Genomic DNA, 13,093 nt, shown 5'->3' on the forward strand with positions numbered 1-13,093 from the left:
AGTTATTCTCTACTATGTTTGAAATATGAGCTTCGTAAAAGATAATATTTTGCTAGGACCCTGATCTAAAATCACTTCCATCTGAACATAATACTCTCTCACTCTTTCTAAAACAAATGCTTTTTAAATTACTCTGATTAGTTTATAAAACATCTGGGAGTTTTTGAAACTTTTTTTTTAACATCTACTATTTTTTTTTTTTTTTTTTTTGTGGTTTTAGGGCGCAAAACTTCTATGGTCATTAGCGCCCAGCCCGTGACATAGAAAACAGGAAAAAATCGAAATTTAAAATCAGCAGCAATGGGAACAAAGTCATAAAATTTGAGAAACTAAAGGCAGAAGGAATGCTTAAAAATCCACTATAGAAAGGGGTTGGTTGTCCCCCAAAAAAAGCTTCAAATGACTGACGTCATTTCACTGTCACTAATAAACTGTAAAACGCGGTCAGCTGAGCGCGTGTCATCTGCTAAAATCGACGATAGATCAGGCGATAGCTGTAGACTGGAGCGTAACGGATTAAAATAGGGGCATTCAATTAAAAGGTGTCTGACCGTCCACAGCTGAGAGCAGTGGGGACAGAGTGGCGGAGGATCACCGCTTAAAAGATGTCGATGACTAAAAAGACAGTGCCCTATCCGGAGTCGAGCTAAAATTACCTCCTCCCGACGACGCGTTCGGGAGGAAGAGGCCCAAGCGCAAGGAAGGGCTTTCACTTCCCGCAATTTATTGTGGGGAAGTGTTGACCAATGCGCATGCCATAAATGAGCAGCTTGGCGACATAAACCGCTCCGTAGATCGGTAAACGGAAGAGACTGAATAGCTGGCCGAGGAAGAGAGACTGCAGCCTTGGCCGCTATATCGGCCGCCTCATTTCCACAGATACCAGCGTGTCCCGGGAGCCAGAGGAACGCCACTGAGACGCCCCCCAGGTGGAGCAAGCGCAGACAGTCCTGAATCCGGTGGACCAGAGGGTGCACAGGGTAAAGAGCTTGGAGACTTAGGAGAGAGCTGAGAGAATCTGAGCAGATTACGTACTGTATCCGCTGATGGCGGCGGATGTAGTGGACAGCCTGGAGAACAGCGTAAAGCTCCGCAGTATAAACCGAACACTGGTCGGGAAGCCGAAAGTGATTTGGGGTGTCGCCAACAATATAGGCACTCCCTACACCTAACGATGTTTTCGAGCCATCGGTGTAAATAAATGTGGCTTCCGTCATTTGTGCACATAGAGCAGCAAATGCCCGACGGTAAACAAGTGTAGGGGTACCATCCTTGGGTAACATCTACTATGATAGTTCTTTCAAAAGACTAAAAATGATATGCACTAGTGTTGTACTGAAAAAGAACTGATAAGTTCGACCATTGCCACCTTACCACAATGGGGACATACAAAAATAGTGGCCAGATGGAGCAACGGGTCTCTGGTTCACTGAGTAGTATCACATGAAGTATCTTGAGGTACTGATACTAAAATAACAGCATTTAGGATCTATTGCCAGAAAACAATTCAGATATTTGATTAAATCTGGTACTTTTTACCACGAGGTGTGTTCAACGCAAAGCACCCACTTCCTGTAGAACCTAATACTTGCATTGTTTTATAGATGTCTATCAGTAAGATGTTGCTCTGCAAGTGGATAACATTCATCAAGAGTGATATTTAGTGTTCACTGTCCAGTTCATTTTATCTCCAATGCAAGTAACAACTGTGTCTGTTATATACCTTCCCTGTCTAACCTAACTGGAAGCAGAATTGTCGGAATACTTTTCTCCCCATGAATCAGATTTATCGATGTGCCACAGATATCCACTACTGTTGAAACTGCTTTATAGGACAAAACTACACAAAAAATAGTAAAAGTCTAAACATAACACACAAAACTAATGTGATTGTGGTATAAGCTGATTAACTCATGCTTACTTATCACAGATGTCACATTTGAAGGCCTTCTCGCCAGTATGCTTATGATTATGCCTCTTCAACTGATTTGATTTCCGAAAACTGGCATTGCAGTAGTCACACTTGAATGGACGTTCACGGTTATCTACTGGAAACAACTCACTGTTCCGAGGCGTTTGCTGGTCAAAACCTGCAAATTGTAAGAGGTATGTTGTAAATCTTGGTACTGTTGATAAATCATTAGCCAAACATGTAAGAAACCAAAACAAATTACAAAAAATTTCAAATTAGCAGTCTGCCTGATTCTGTGTGTGTTAAGTGACCGTAAGTAAAACTGAAGAAACACTTGCACCTATTGCAGTGTTCAACACATGTTCAGTTTTAGTAGCATTACTCAAAAGTATATTCAGTAATAGCTATATCTTTAGCACACTGGCTTTCGATGCATTATTCCAGGCATCATTAGTAGAGAACACACGAGACGGATTTTTCAGAAGTATTTATATTCTTTGAAGAATCAATTGTATATTTTTTTATAGTCACAGATGTTACATACACTTTGCCTCAAATGGTTGGAAATTTCACTGTGTTTCCTTTTTTTGTTTTTCTTTCCCATAAACGTTTACATATGTAAGAGCTATGTATTTCATTTAAATGTTTTGTGGACATTGTCAATGTCATACGTCCTTAAAACATAAAGAACATAAACAAAGATTATTCTACAATAAGGCTTCTGTCAATCATTACTTTTCGATGACTGTTCAAAATGATCTGAGACTTTTTGAATTAACCTCCTTTTAGCATTAACCTGCAACTATGTTTTAAAAACACCCACCATGTTTCATTTTGATGTCTGCAATGCAATGATATGTTGATTATATTTGTATAGCAGCCGATATAGCATATTTAACATGTTTCTTGTCTTCTGGTGCTTTTTACTTTTGGGGAAAAGAAAGTTACTGTGACAACATTTGGTAATAATTTAATAAATGGTAGACAAAAACATATTAATTATGACTGAAATATATATGAATCAAACAACAGAAAATCCAGGACAGAATAATTACAATATTATTGTCCTATATTGGAATCAAATTACCTACAGGGTAAAAAATACTAACAAAGAGATAGAGGGGCTGGCCAGTACTTACCTCAGCTCAGTACAGCCGATAGATACACATAAAACAGAACTGAAAATTTACGTTCCTAGCTTTCGGAACAAATGTTCCTTCATCGGGGAGGAGAGAGGGGAAAGAAAGGGAAGAAGGGAAAGGAGATTCAGTTACTCACAAACCAGGTTATGAAGCAACAGGGAAAGGAAAATAGGGAGGGTAGCAAGGATGGAGGCATGGTTGTCAGAGGGAAGCCAAAGATATTCTACTGTAAGTACTGTGCCAGCTTCAAACCAAAGAGGATGCATACAGAAGTAAAGAGGTATATAGTATAAGGATAAACACAACTATGTAGCATGAAAAGATGCATGAATGGCTAAGGAGGAAAGGGAAAGAGGAGAAGACTGAAGAGTGAATGGGAGTGAGGTTGTTTAACGTAGGTTCAGTCCAGGGGGATGGCAGGATGAAAGGATGTGTTGGAGTGCAAGTTCCCATCTCCGCAGTTCAGAGGGACTGGTGTTGGGTGGGAGAAGCCAAATGGCACATACGGTGTAGCAGGTTCCTAGGTCCCTAGAATTATGCTGGAGGGCATGCTCCGCTACTGGGTATTGGGCATCTCCTAGGCGGACAGTTCGTCTGTGTCCGTTCATGCGCTCAGCCAGTTTAGTTGTTGTCATGCCGATGTAAAAGGCTGTGCAGTGCAGGCATGTCAGTTGATAAATGACATGTGTAGTTTCACACGTAGCCCTGCCTTGAATTGTGTACGTTTTACCAGTAGCGGGGCTGGAGTAGGTGGTTGTGGGGGGATGCATGGGGCAGGTTTTGCAGCGGGGTCGGTTACAGGGGTAGGAACCGCTGGGTAGAGAAGGTAATCTGGGAATATTGTAGGGTTTAACAAGGATGTTACGGAGGTTAGGTGGGCGACGAAAGGCAACTCTGGGTGGTGTGGGGAGAATTTTGTCAAGGGATGATCTCATTTCAGGGGTTGACTTGAGAAAGTCATATCCCTGGCAGAGTAATTTGTTGATGTTTTCGAGGCCAGGATAATATTGGGTGACAAGGGGAATGCTTCTGTGTGGTCTGGGGGTAGGAACATTGTTGTTGGACGGGGAGGAATGTATTGCTCGGGAAATCTGTTTGTGGACAAGGTCTGCAGGATAGTTGCTGGAGAGGAAAGCACTGGTCAGGTTATTGGTGTAATTGTTGAGGGATTCGTCACTGGAGCAGATACGTTTGCCACGAATACCTAGGCTGTAGGGAAGGGAGCGTTTGATGTGGAAAGGATGGCAGCTATCAAAGTGAAGGTACTGTTGTTTGTTTGTGGGTTTGATATGGACAGAGGTGTGGATGTGGGTCAACAAGATGAAGGTCAACATCCAGGAAGGTGGCTTGGGTTTTGGAGAAGGACAAGGTGAAATTCAGATTCGAAAAGGAGTTGAGGTTATGGAGGAAATTAAGGAGTGTTTCTTCACCATGAGTCCAGACCACAAGGATGTCATCTACAAACCTATAGCAGGCCAGGGGAAGCAGCTGTTGGGTCTTCAGGAAAGCCTCCTCCATGCGGCCCATGAAGAGGTTGGCATAGGACGGAGCCATCCTGGTTCCCATGGCCATTCCCCTGATTTGTTTGTAGGTCTGGCCTTCAAAAGTGAAGTAATTATGGGTGAGGATGAAGTTGGTAAGTGTGATAAGGAACGAGGTTTTTTGGAAGATCTTCGGGTGGGCGTTGGGAGAGGTAGTGCTCAAGGGCAGAGAGACCATGGGTATGTGGGATGTTTGTGTAAAGGGATGTAGCATCTATGGTGACAAGAAAGGTTTCAGGTGGGAAAGGAGTGGGAATGGATTTGAGGCGTTCTAGGAAGTGGTTTGTGTCTTTGATGTAGGATGGGATTCTGCGGGTGATAGGTTGTAGGTGCTGGTCTACCAGAGCTGAGATACGTTCGGTTGGGGCTTTGAAGCCTGCTACTATGGGACAGCCAGGATGGTTCTCTTTGTGGATTTTGGGTAATAGGTAGAAGGTAGGGGTACGTGGCTCAGGTGGAGTGAGTAAGTCTATGAAAGCCGTTGTGAGGCCTTGTGAGGGACCTTGGATTTTTAGGATTTTTTGCAGCTCAGTCTGGAGGGAGGGAATGGGGTCCTGGGTAACAGCTTTGTAGCCTTCTCGTCCTTCCCTCCGTGTTTTTTCCTTCTTATGATTACTATTTCAACTTTAGTTATTTAATTTCCCTACCCACCAGTTACCCACTATGTACCCTAATCCTATACCACATTATTTACATTCATTCCAGAAACATGCATTCACCGTAGCCAAACTGCAATCCCACATACTTTTCCTCCGGTCCTGCTTAACCTTTGGAATTACCCCTAAAGGGCTTACCTTAAAAATTCCCTTCTCCGGGTGCAATTCCTCCTTCCACCAGTCTCTCCTGGTCTTCCAGAACCTTCAATCCTTAGCCCTTACCCAACTTGTCCTGAATCTCTACACTACTTCATGTAACCACCACTCCCAACAGCTCCTATCTCTCTTCAAAGTCATCCACCTCTCAAACCCTTGCTTGGAGAACACACTCAGGAACATCATCCTAGAAGCCAGCTGCAAACTTGAGTTCCATGCCACACACCACCTGAAAAAACTATCCACAATGCTAGTGCAACACCTAAGAAGTGGGGTCCCTCTCCCTATCCCTCACAAACACCAACCACAACAGAACCTTCAACAAACCCCCCTCATAGCCAACAAACCTAGCCTAGCCACCCTACTCAATCTCCCCATCCCAGCACATACCCCACACACACCAAATCTCAACTATAACCACAGTCAAATGCCACATATCACCAGTCCCAATTCAGTCCTAAACCTCTCATCCAGATCCCTCTCTCCTCCAGAGACATCTGTTCTATCAAAAGGCTTAACGATTAGCCCCACACCTAAATTCAACCACACTGCCCTGGTTAAAGATCTCCTCTCATTCACCCGGAACCTCAACTGGAAATATCACTTCACTACCCAAACACAGCCCCCAAATACTAGACCCAGTGTTGAACCCTGTCTAGAACAGTTCCTACTGCCTTCTCAAAGGGATCCTCCTCTCCTCCCCCAAAACCATCCCTTGCAGACATTTCAGGAATTCCTCACATCCAGTGTTGCCGCCCAGTCCTTCTTGAAGAACATCCAGACAACCCCCAACATCACCCCACCTGAATACCGTGCCATTAAGGAGCTGAAAATAGACTGCTCTATTCTCATCCTCCCGGCGGATAAAGGCTCCACAACTGTCGTACTTGACCGTGTGGAGTATGTGGCAGAAGGACTGCGTTAACTCTCTGACACCTCAACCTACAAAGCTGTTACCCAGGACCCCATTCCCTCCATCCAGACTGAGCTGCAAAAAATCCTAAAAATCCAAGGTCCCTCACAAGGCCTCACAACGGCTTCCATAGACTTACTCACTCCACCTGAGCCACGTACCCCTACCTTCTATCTATTACCCAAAATCCACAAAGAGAACCATCCTGGCTGTCCCATTGTAGCAGGCTTCAAAGCCCCAACCAAACGTATCTCAGCTCTGGTAGACCAGCACCTACAACCTATCACCTGCAGAATCCCATCCTACATCAAAGACACAAACCACTTCCTAGAACGCCTCAAATCCATTCCCACTCCTTTCCCACCTGAAACCTTTCTTGTCACCATAGATGCTACATCCCTTTCCACAAACATCCCAACATACCCATGGTCTCTCTGCCCTTGAGCACTACCTCTCCCAACGCCCACCCGAAGATCTTCCAAAAACCTCGTTCCTTATCACACTTACCAACTTCATCCTCACCCATAATTACTTCAATTTTGAAGGCCAGACCTACAAACAAATCAGGGGAACGGCCATGGGAACCAGGATGGCTCCGTCCTATGCCAACCTCTTCATGGGCCGCATGGAGGAGGCTTTCCTGAAGACCCAACAGCTGCTTCCCCTGGCCTGCTATAGGTTTGTAGATGACATCCTTGTGGTCCGGACTCATGGTGAAGAAACACTCCTTAATTTCCTCCATAACCTCAACTCCTTTTCGAATCTGAATTTCACCTTGTCCTTCTCCAAAACCCAAGCCACCTTCCTGGATGTTGACCTTCATCTTGTTGACCCACATCCACACCTCTGTCCATATCAAACCCACAAACAAACAACAGTACCTTCACTTTGATAGCTGCCATCCTTTCCACATCAAACGCTCCCTTCCCTACAGCCTAGGTATTCGTGGCAAACGTATCTGCTCCAGTGACGAATCCCTCAACAATTACACCAATAACCTGACCAGTGCTTTCCTCTCCAGCAACTATCCTGCAGACCTTGTCCACAAACAGATTTCCCGAGCAATACATTCCTCCCCGTCCAACAACAATGTTCCTACCCCCAGACCACACAGAAGCATTCCCCTTGTCACCCAATATTATCCTGGCCTCGAAAACATCAACAAATTACTCTGCCAGGGATATGACTTTCTCAAGTCAACCCCTGAAATGAGATCATCCCTTGACAAAATTCTCCCCACACCACCCAGAGTTGCCTTTCGTCGCCCACCTAACCTCCGTAACATCCTTGTTAAACCCTACAATATTCCCAGATTACCTTCTCTACCCAGCGGTTCCTACCCCTGTAACCGACCCCGCTGCAAAACCTGCCCCATGCATCCCCCCACAACCACCTACTCCAGCCCCGCTACTGGTAAAACGTACACAATTCAAGGCAGGGCTACGTGTGAAACTACACATGTCATTTATCAACTGACATGCCTGCACTGCACAGCCTTTTACATCGGCATGACAACAACTAAACTGGCTGAGCGCATGAACGGACACAGACGAACTGTCCGCCTAGGAGATGCCCAATACCCAGTAGCGGAGCATGCCCTCCAGCATAATTCTAGGGACCTAGGAACCTGCTACACCGTATGTGCCATTTGGCTTCTCCCACCCAACACCAGTCCCTCTGAACTGCGGAGATGGGAACTTGCACTCCAACACATCCTTTCATCCTGCCATCCCCCTGGACTGAACCTACGTTAAACAACCTCACTCCCATTCACTCTTCAGTCTTCTCCTCTTTCCCTTTCCTCCTTAGCCATTCATGCATCTTTTCATGCTACATAGTTGTGTTTATCCTTATACTATATACCTCTTTACTTCTGTATGCATCCTCTTTGGTTTGAAGCTGGCACAGTACTTACAGTAGAATATCTTTGGCTTCCCTCTGACAACCATGCCTCCATCCTTGCTACCCTCCCTATTTTCCTTTCCCTGTTGCTTCATAACCTGGTTTGTGAGTAACTGAATCTCCTTTCCCTTCTTCCCTTTCTTTCCCCTCTCTCCTCCCCGATGAAGGAACATTTGTTCCGAAAGCTAGGAACGTAAATTTTCAGTTCTGTTTTATGTGTATCTATCAGCCGTACTGAGCTCAGGTAAGTACTGGCCAGCCCCTCTATCTCTTTGTTAGTATTTGTTTCACATCTTTATATGAGATTTTCCATTAATCATTTAGATCACCTACCGGGTAAAAATATTGATAATTTCAGTACTGAATTTACTGATGGATATTATGAAACAATTGAGTTCTAAGATCATGGATTTAATGCACACTACTCGTAAATATTTTTCTCTAAGCAGCATTGCTACATGCCATGCAACACATCACAAACCGAAATATAGTTTCGATGTACTGCATGGCTTTCGCATCCTGGTTGGGTGCCAATCACAACATGAGGCAGGTTCTGAGAGCTTATGACAATGACACTCTTGTGTGTGGTGTGGAGTCACATTGTTGAATCATACAAAAGTGTACAAATTTTCTGAAACCAATCTACATATGAAGCTGTTTTTTTTAACTGTTTGTTGGATTATTTTCCTCAACTTGAATGAATAACTGTTTGTAACGGAACAATGTTACAGTTACACTTATGTAGTGTGCTGTCAATATTTTCTTTGTGATTTTATTAATGATTATTTGAATATGCAGAAGGGGATAAAGATGTTGCAGAAAGGTTGTAAAAAATATGTTGTGATTAGCAATCAAACATTTATTTCCTGTCACTTCATTAAATAACTAAATGAAACATTTCTGTAAAGTCTGAGGACCTCCTGATGGAATAATGTGTTGGAAAGAGTGGTATTCAGTAGTGAAATAGGAAAGCCATTAGGCCAGTAAGCTGGCGAGTTTTTCCCTGGCATATTTCCATGTCTGGAAATGCCTTTTATGCACGAGAAGTGCATAGAGCCACACACAAATGACAGTGTCAATATAGGGGTCGACAGGTGGCCTTGTCATGTTTCATTGCTGGAACACATTTACTTGGAACAAGGAGAACAGAAGACAGACTGAAATGAGAAGTAACCATCAAGCAGCGGTTACGTGTAGCCACGTAATGGTGCACTCTTCAAGTTTTGAATATTTTGTTTAAATGTTGAATATTTTGTGGTAACATTGGTGCAATTTAGGGTTGCGGGGTTAATAGTTATTTCATAGTAATAAGTTGTCTTTGGTAAATTGTAGTAGTGGATGAAAGATATTTCCAGACAAAAATAAGATGGTGCAAGAATTACATCATAGCACATCAAGAATGGTTTCCAAAATGCAGACATAATGGCACATTTGGTCTATCGAATTATTGAGAGATATGAATAAAACATAAACAATTGTGCACCAAATTCTTAACTGCACTGCTTCAGGCAAGCAAAGCTACCAAAGTTGTATTTTGTGATTAAGTTTTCAAAGGAAAACCAAACTAGTGTTGAAAATAACTGTGGTGAAAGTGTTTTTTGAGTTAATACAGTAACAGTTTAATTTTAAAGTGTAAAGTTTTTATTTTAAGTACCTTTCATTTACTTTGCTTAAATCCTATCTTAAAAACAATGATTATTAAGCATAGAAGTAACTGCATTGAATATAATGTTTAGTGTTGTATATTTATGCAAGAATGTGGACACACACAACTTTGATGGGTCGCACTGCTGCAGTACATTATTACATTCATTTGTTTAGTTTACCAAGACTTAAATAGACAGGGAAGAATGAATACCTTCATTTTCATTTGAAAAGCTATGTAACGTGTTTACTGAGAAAACTGATTTACTGGAGTTCTTGTGAAATGACACACTTTATCGAAACTAACTGATTCTTTCAAGTGAAATGAACAGAATTATTTTCAATATTCTGTCTATTCAGGACTAGTGATCGGAAGTAGTAAGAAAACTACTCATTTTCAAAAGAAAATTTCTCAAGGTGAATTGGTCTTAGTTCCTGACTCAGCACGGTGCTTTAGTGTCAAACATTGGATATCAGACAGAAATTTAAAGGTAATGATAGAACATGAAGTGTTAAACTTTGTTCCTTCATAAAACAATACCCTAGTTTTTCACTAAATGCCATGGAAAAGGTACAATAGTTAAGAGATAATTCTAACATATTTACATGTGGTTTAAGTTTGTGAGAGACTTCTGTTTAAATCTAAAGTGTTCTCAAAGTAGAAGTTTACTGTTCTTTTCAAATACGTAGATAGACACTACATAAATCACTCAAGGGCACAGCACGGTCACAGTGTTGCAAATGTGATGGGGCACTCTTAACAAAAGATGACAAAATTTAGGTGAAGCGCATGGTCCAATACAGCTCCTTGGTTCTGACCAGTGATGTACTGTCTGATATCGTGAGTTTATGATTGAAGGATGTCAACAGCCTGTTATTAAATGTTTACCATTGTCTCAGTAGCTGGTGTAAAGTATGCTGTTTACTCCAAATATGTTGTGATTTACAAGGGTGTGGCTACATAGGAACGTAAGAACACCCCTTAAATTATTGCTAGGGAAACAAGTAGTGATCTTATTTATTATTTTTGTTATTATAGTGTCAAACTCTTTCCCCCACCACTCCCCTCCCCTCCCCTCCCCTCCCCTCCCTCCTTCCTTCCTTCCTTCCCAGATGGTACAGCCTCCCAATGCTTCACCTAGCAGTCCTCTCCTGTGTACCCCATTTCTGCACACTCCCATAGGCAGGACAAGCACCTTACCCCACACCCATCCCTCACCACCCTACCCCATACCTTCTTCTTACCACCACCACCACCGCCACCACCACCTCCTGAGCTAATTACTGCTCACGTCAACATCAGATGCAATCAGGCCCAAGTGCCTGGAGACAGTAACCTCCTGTTTCTATACAGAAATTTTCTTCATTGTGAATGACATATTAAATATTTTCCTGTTTTATGCGGCAGGAAATAGTAAGTCATTCACTGATCTAATGGACGCTATAGGCCCATCTGAAAAGGAGTTTTTTCTGTGTTTTGTTTAAGGCACACTGTTGTTGAGTGTTCTGTATTTACTCTGACAACATATCTTTTACTTGTACATACAGTCGCTGGATGGTTTGGTAACCTGGTGGGGTCCTTTAACACCGCCACTGGTATGCCTGCAGCAAGGAAACCAAAGCTGAAGAGTTCCAGGGCTTTAAAACAGTGCAATGATGCCATTTTATAAGCTGAGAATGTGCTGGCACCTCATAGATAACACACATCTGCAATGTGTAGTCCCACCCCCCCCCTCCCCCCTTCCCATTCCAACCAAATGATACGTTTTTACTAAAAAAAGTCTTACTCCAATTCAAATTCTCATTTAACTAGACTTACTCAACCACTGGGCCAATGTCTCAGTGACGTGCATTTTAAACAAGAAGGCACTGTGACAGCAGCTTCATCCAAGGCATTTACTATGAATTTTTATGATAAACCTGTGTGTGTTTTACTTTTACTTACTATCTATGTGTCAGTTAACAGTGTCAACTTAGTGTTTGTAAGCAACTATTATGTTTACTATCCTGCCTGTATGTTGTTTTATCAGAATGATGTTACACAATTTTATGTCTGTTACTGATGTAGGTGTAATTCCTAACAATATCAGACACATTTTTAAATTAACCCTCGCAATACCAATGGGGAGGGATGTACTTTATGCCCACCTTTTGAAAATATTGTATTCTAGTTATGTATTTTATGTTTTAAAATTTTGAAAAAAAAAAAAAAAAAGAACTGGCAAATAAAAACTGGGAGGGGGCACGAAGATCCCACTCATGGAGTGTAAGGAGGATATGATGGTGCCAAGCCGCGTCACAGGCCTTATGAAGATCTACATCTACATTGATACTCTGCAAATCACACTTAAGTGCCTAGCATAGGGTTATCGAACCACCTTCACAATAATTATCTATTATTCCAATCTCTAACATTGCTCGAAAAAAAATGAACCCCTATATCTTCCCATGCGAGCTCTGATTTCCCTTATTTTATTATGATGATCTTTTCTCCATGTGTAGGTTAGCGCCAACAAAATATTTTCATTTTCGGAGGAGAAAGCTGGTGCCAAATTTCGTGAGAACATCCTGCCACAACGAAAAACTACTTTGTTTTAATTATGTCCGCCCCAACTCCTGTATCATGTCCATGACACACTCTACCTATTTCCTGATAATACAAAATGTGCTGCTCTTCTTTGAAATTTCTCAACATTTTCTGTTAGTTCTATCTGGAAAAGATCCCAGATCATACAGCAGTACTCCAAAAACAGGACAGACAAGCATAATCCAGGCAGTCTCTTTAGTAGGTCTGTTACATTTTCTAAGTGTTCAGATTATAAAACAAAGTCTCTGGTTTACCTTCCCCACAACATGTTTTGTGTGTTCTTCCAAATTTAAGTTGATCATGATTGTAATTCCTACGTATTTAATTGAATTTACGGCCTTCAGATTTGATTGATTTATCATGTAAACTGAAGTTTAATGGATCTCGTTTAACACTCATATGGACGACTTCACACTTTTCATTATTTAGAGTCAACTGCCAATTTTCTCACCAAAGATATACATTTTCTATATTGTTTTGGAATTTGTTTTGATATTCTGATTATTTTCATAGACAATAAACAACAGCATCATCTGCATACAACCTGAGATATGGATGTTCAGATCGTCTTCTAAAAGATTTATACAGATAAGGAACAGCAGAGGATCTATAAAAATACCTTGGGGAAAGCCAGAAATCA

General features: G+C 42.0%; 1 protein-coding gene across 2 annotated transcripts in view; it reads right to left on the bottom strand.

The window, feature by feature from the left end:
• LOC126467166 (zinc finger protein 236-like) overlaps positions 1 to 13,093 on the bottom strand; it is a 234,085-nt gene that overhangs the window by 121,997 nt on the left and 98,995 nt on the right. For both annotated transcript variants that reach the window (XM_050096441.1, XM_050096442.1), the window contains exon 16: positions 1,922 to 2,090. In XM_050096441.1, coding sequence (XP_049952398.1) covers positions 1,922 to 2,090 — 169 coding nt within the window. The remainder of the gene's footprint in view (positions 1 to 1,921; positions 2,091 to 13,093) is intronic.

The sequence above is a fragment of the Schistocerca serialis genome, chromosome 1 (assembly GCF_023864345.2).
Source record: "Schistocerca serialis cubense isolate TAMUIC-IGC-003099 chromosome 1, iqSchSeri2.2, whole genome shotgun sequence".
Lineage (NCBI taxonomy): Eukaryota > Metazoa > Arthropoda > Insecta > Orthoptera > Acrididae > Schistocerca > Schistocerca serialis.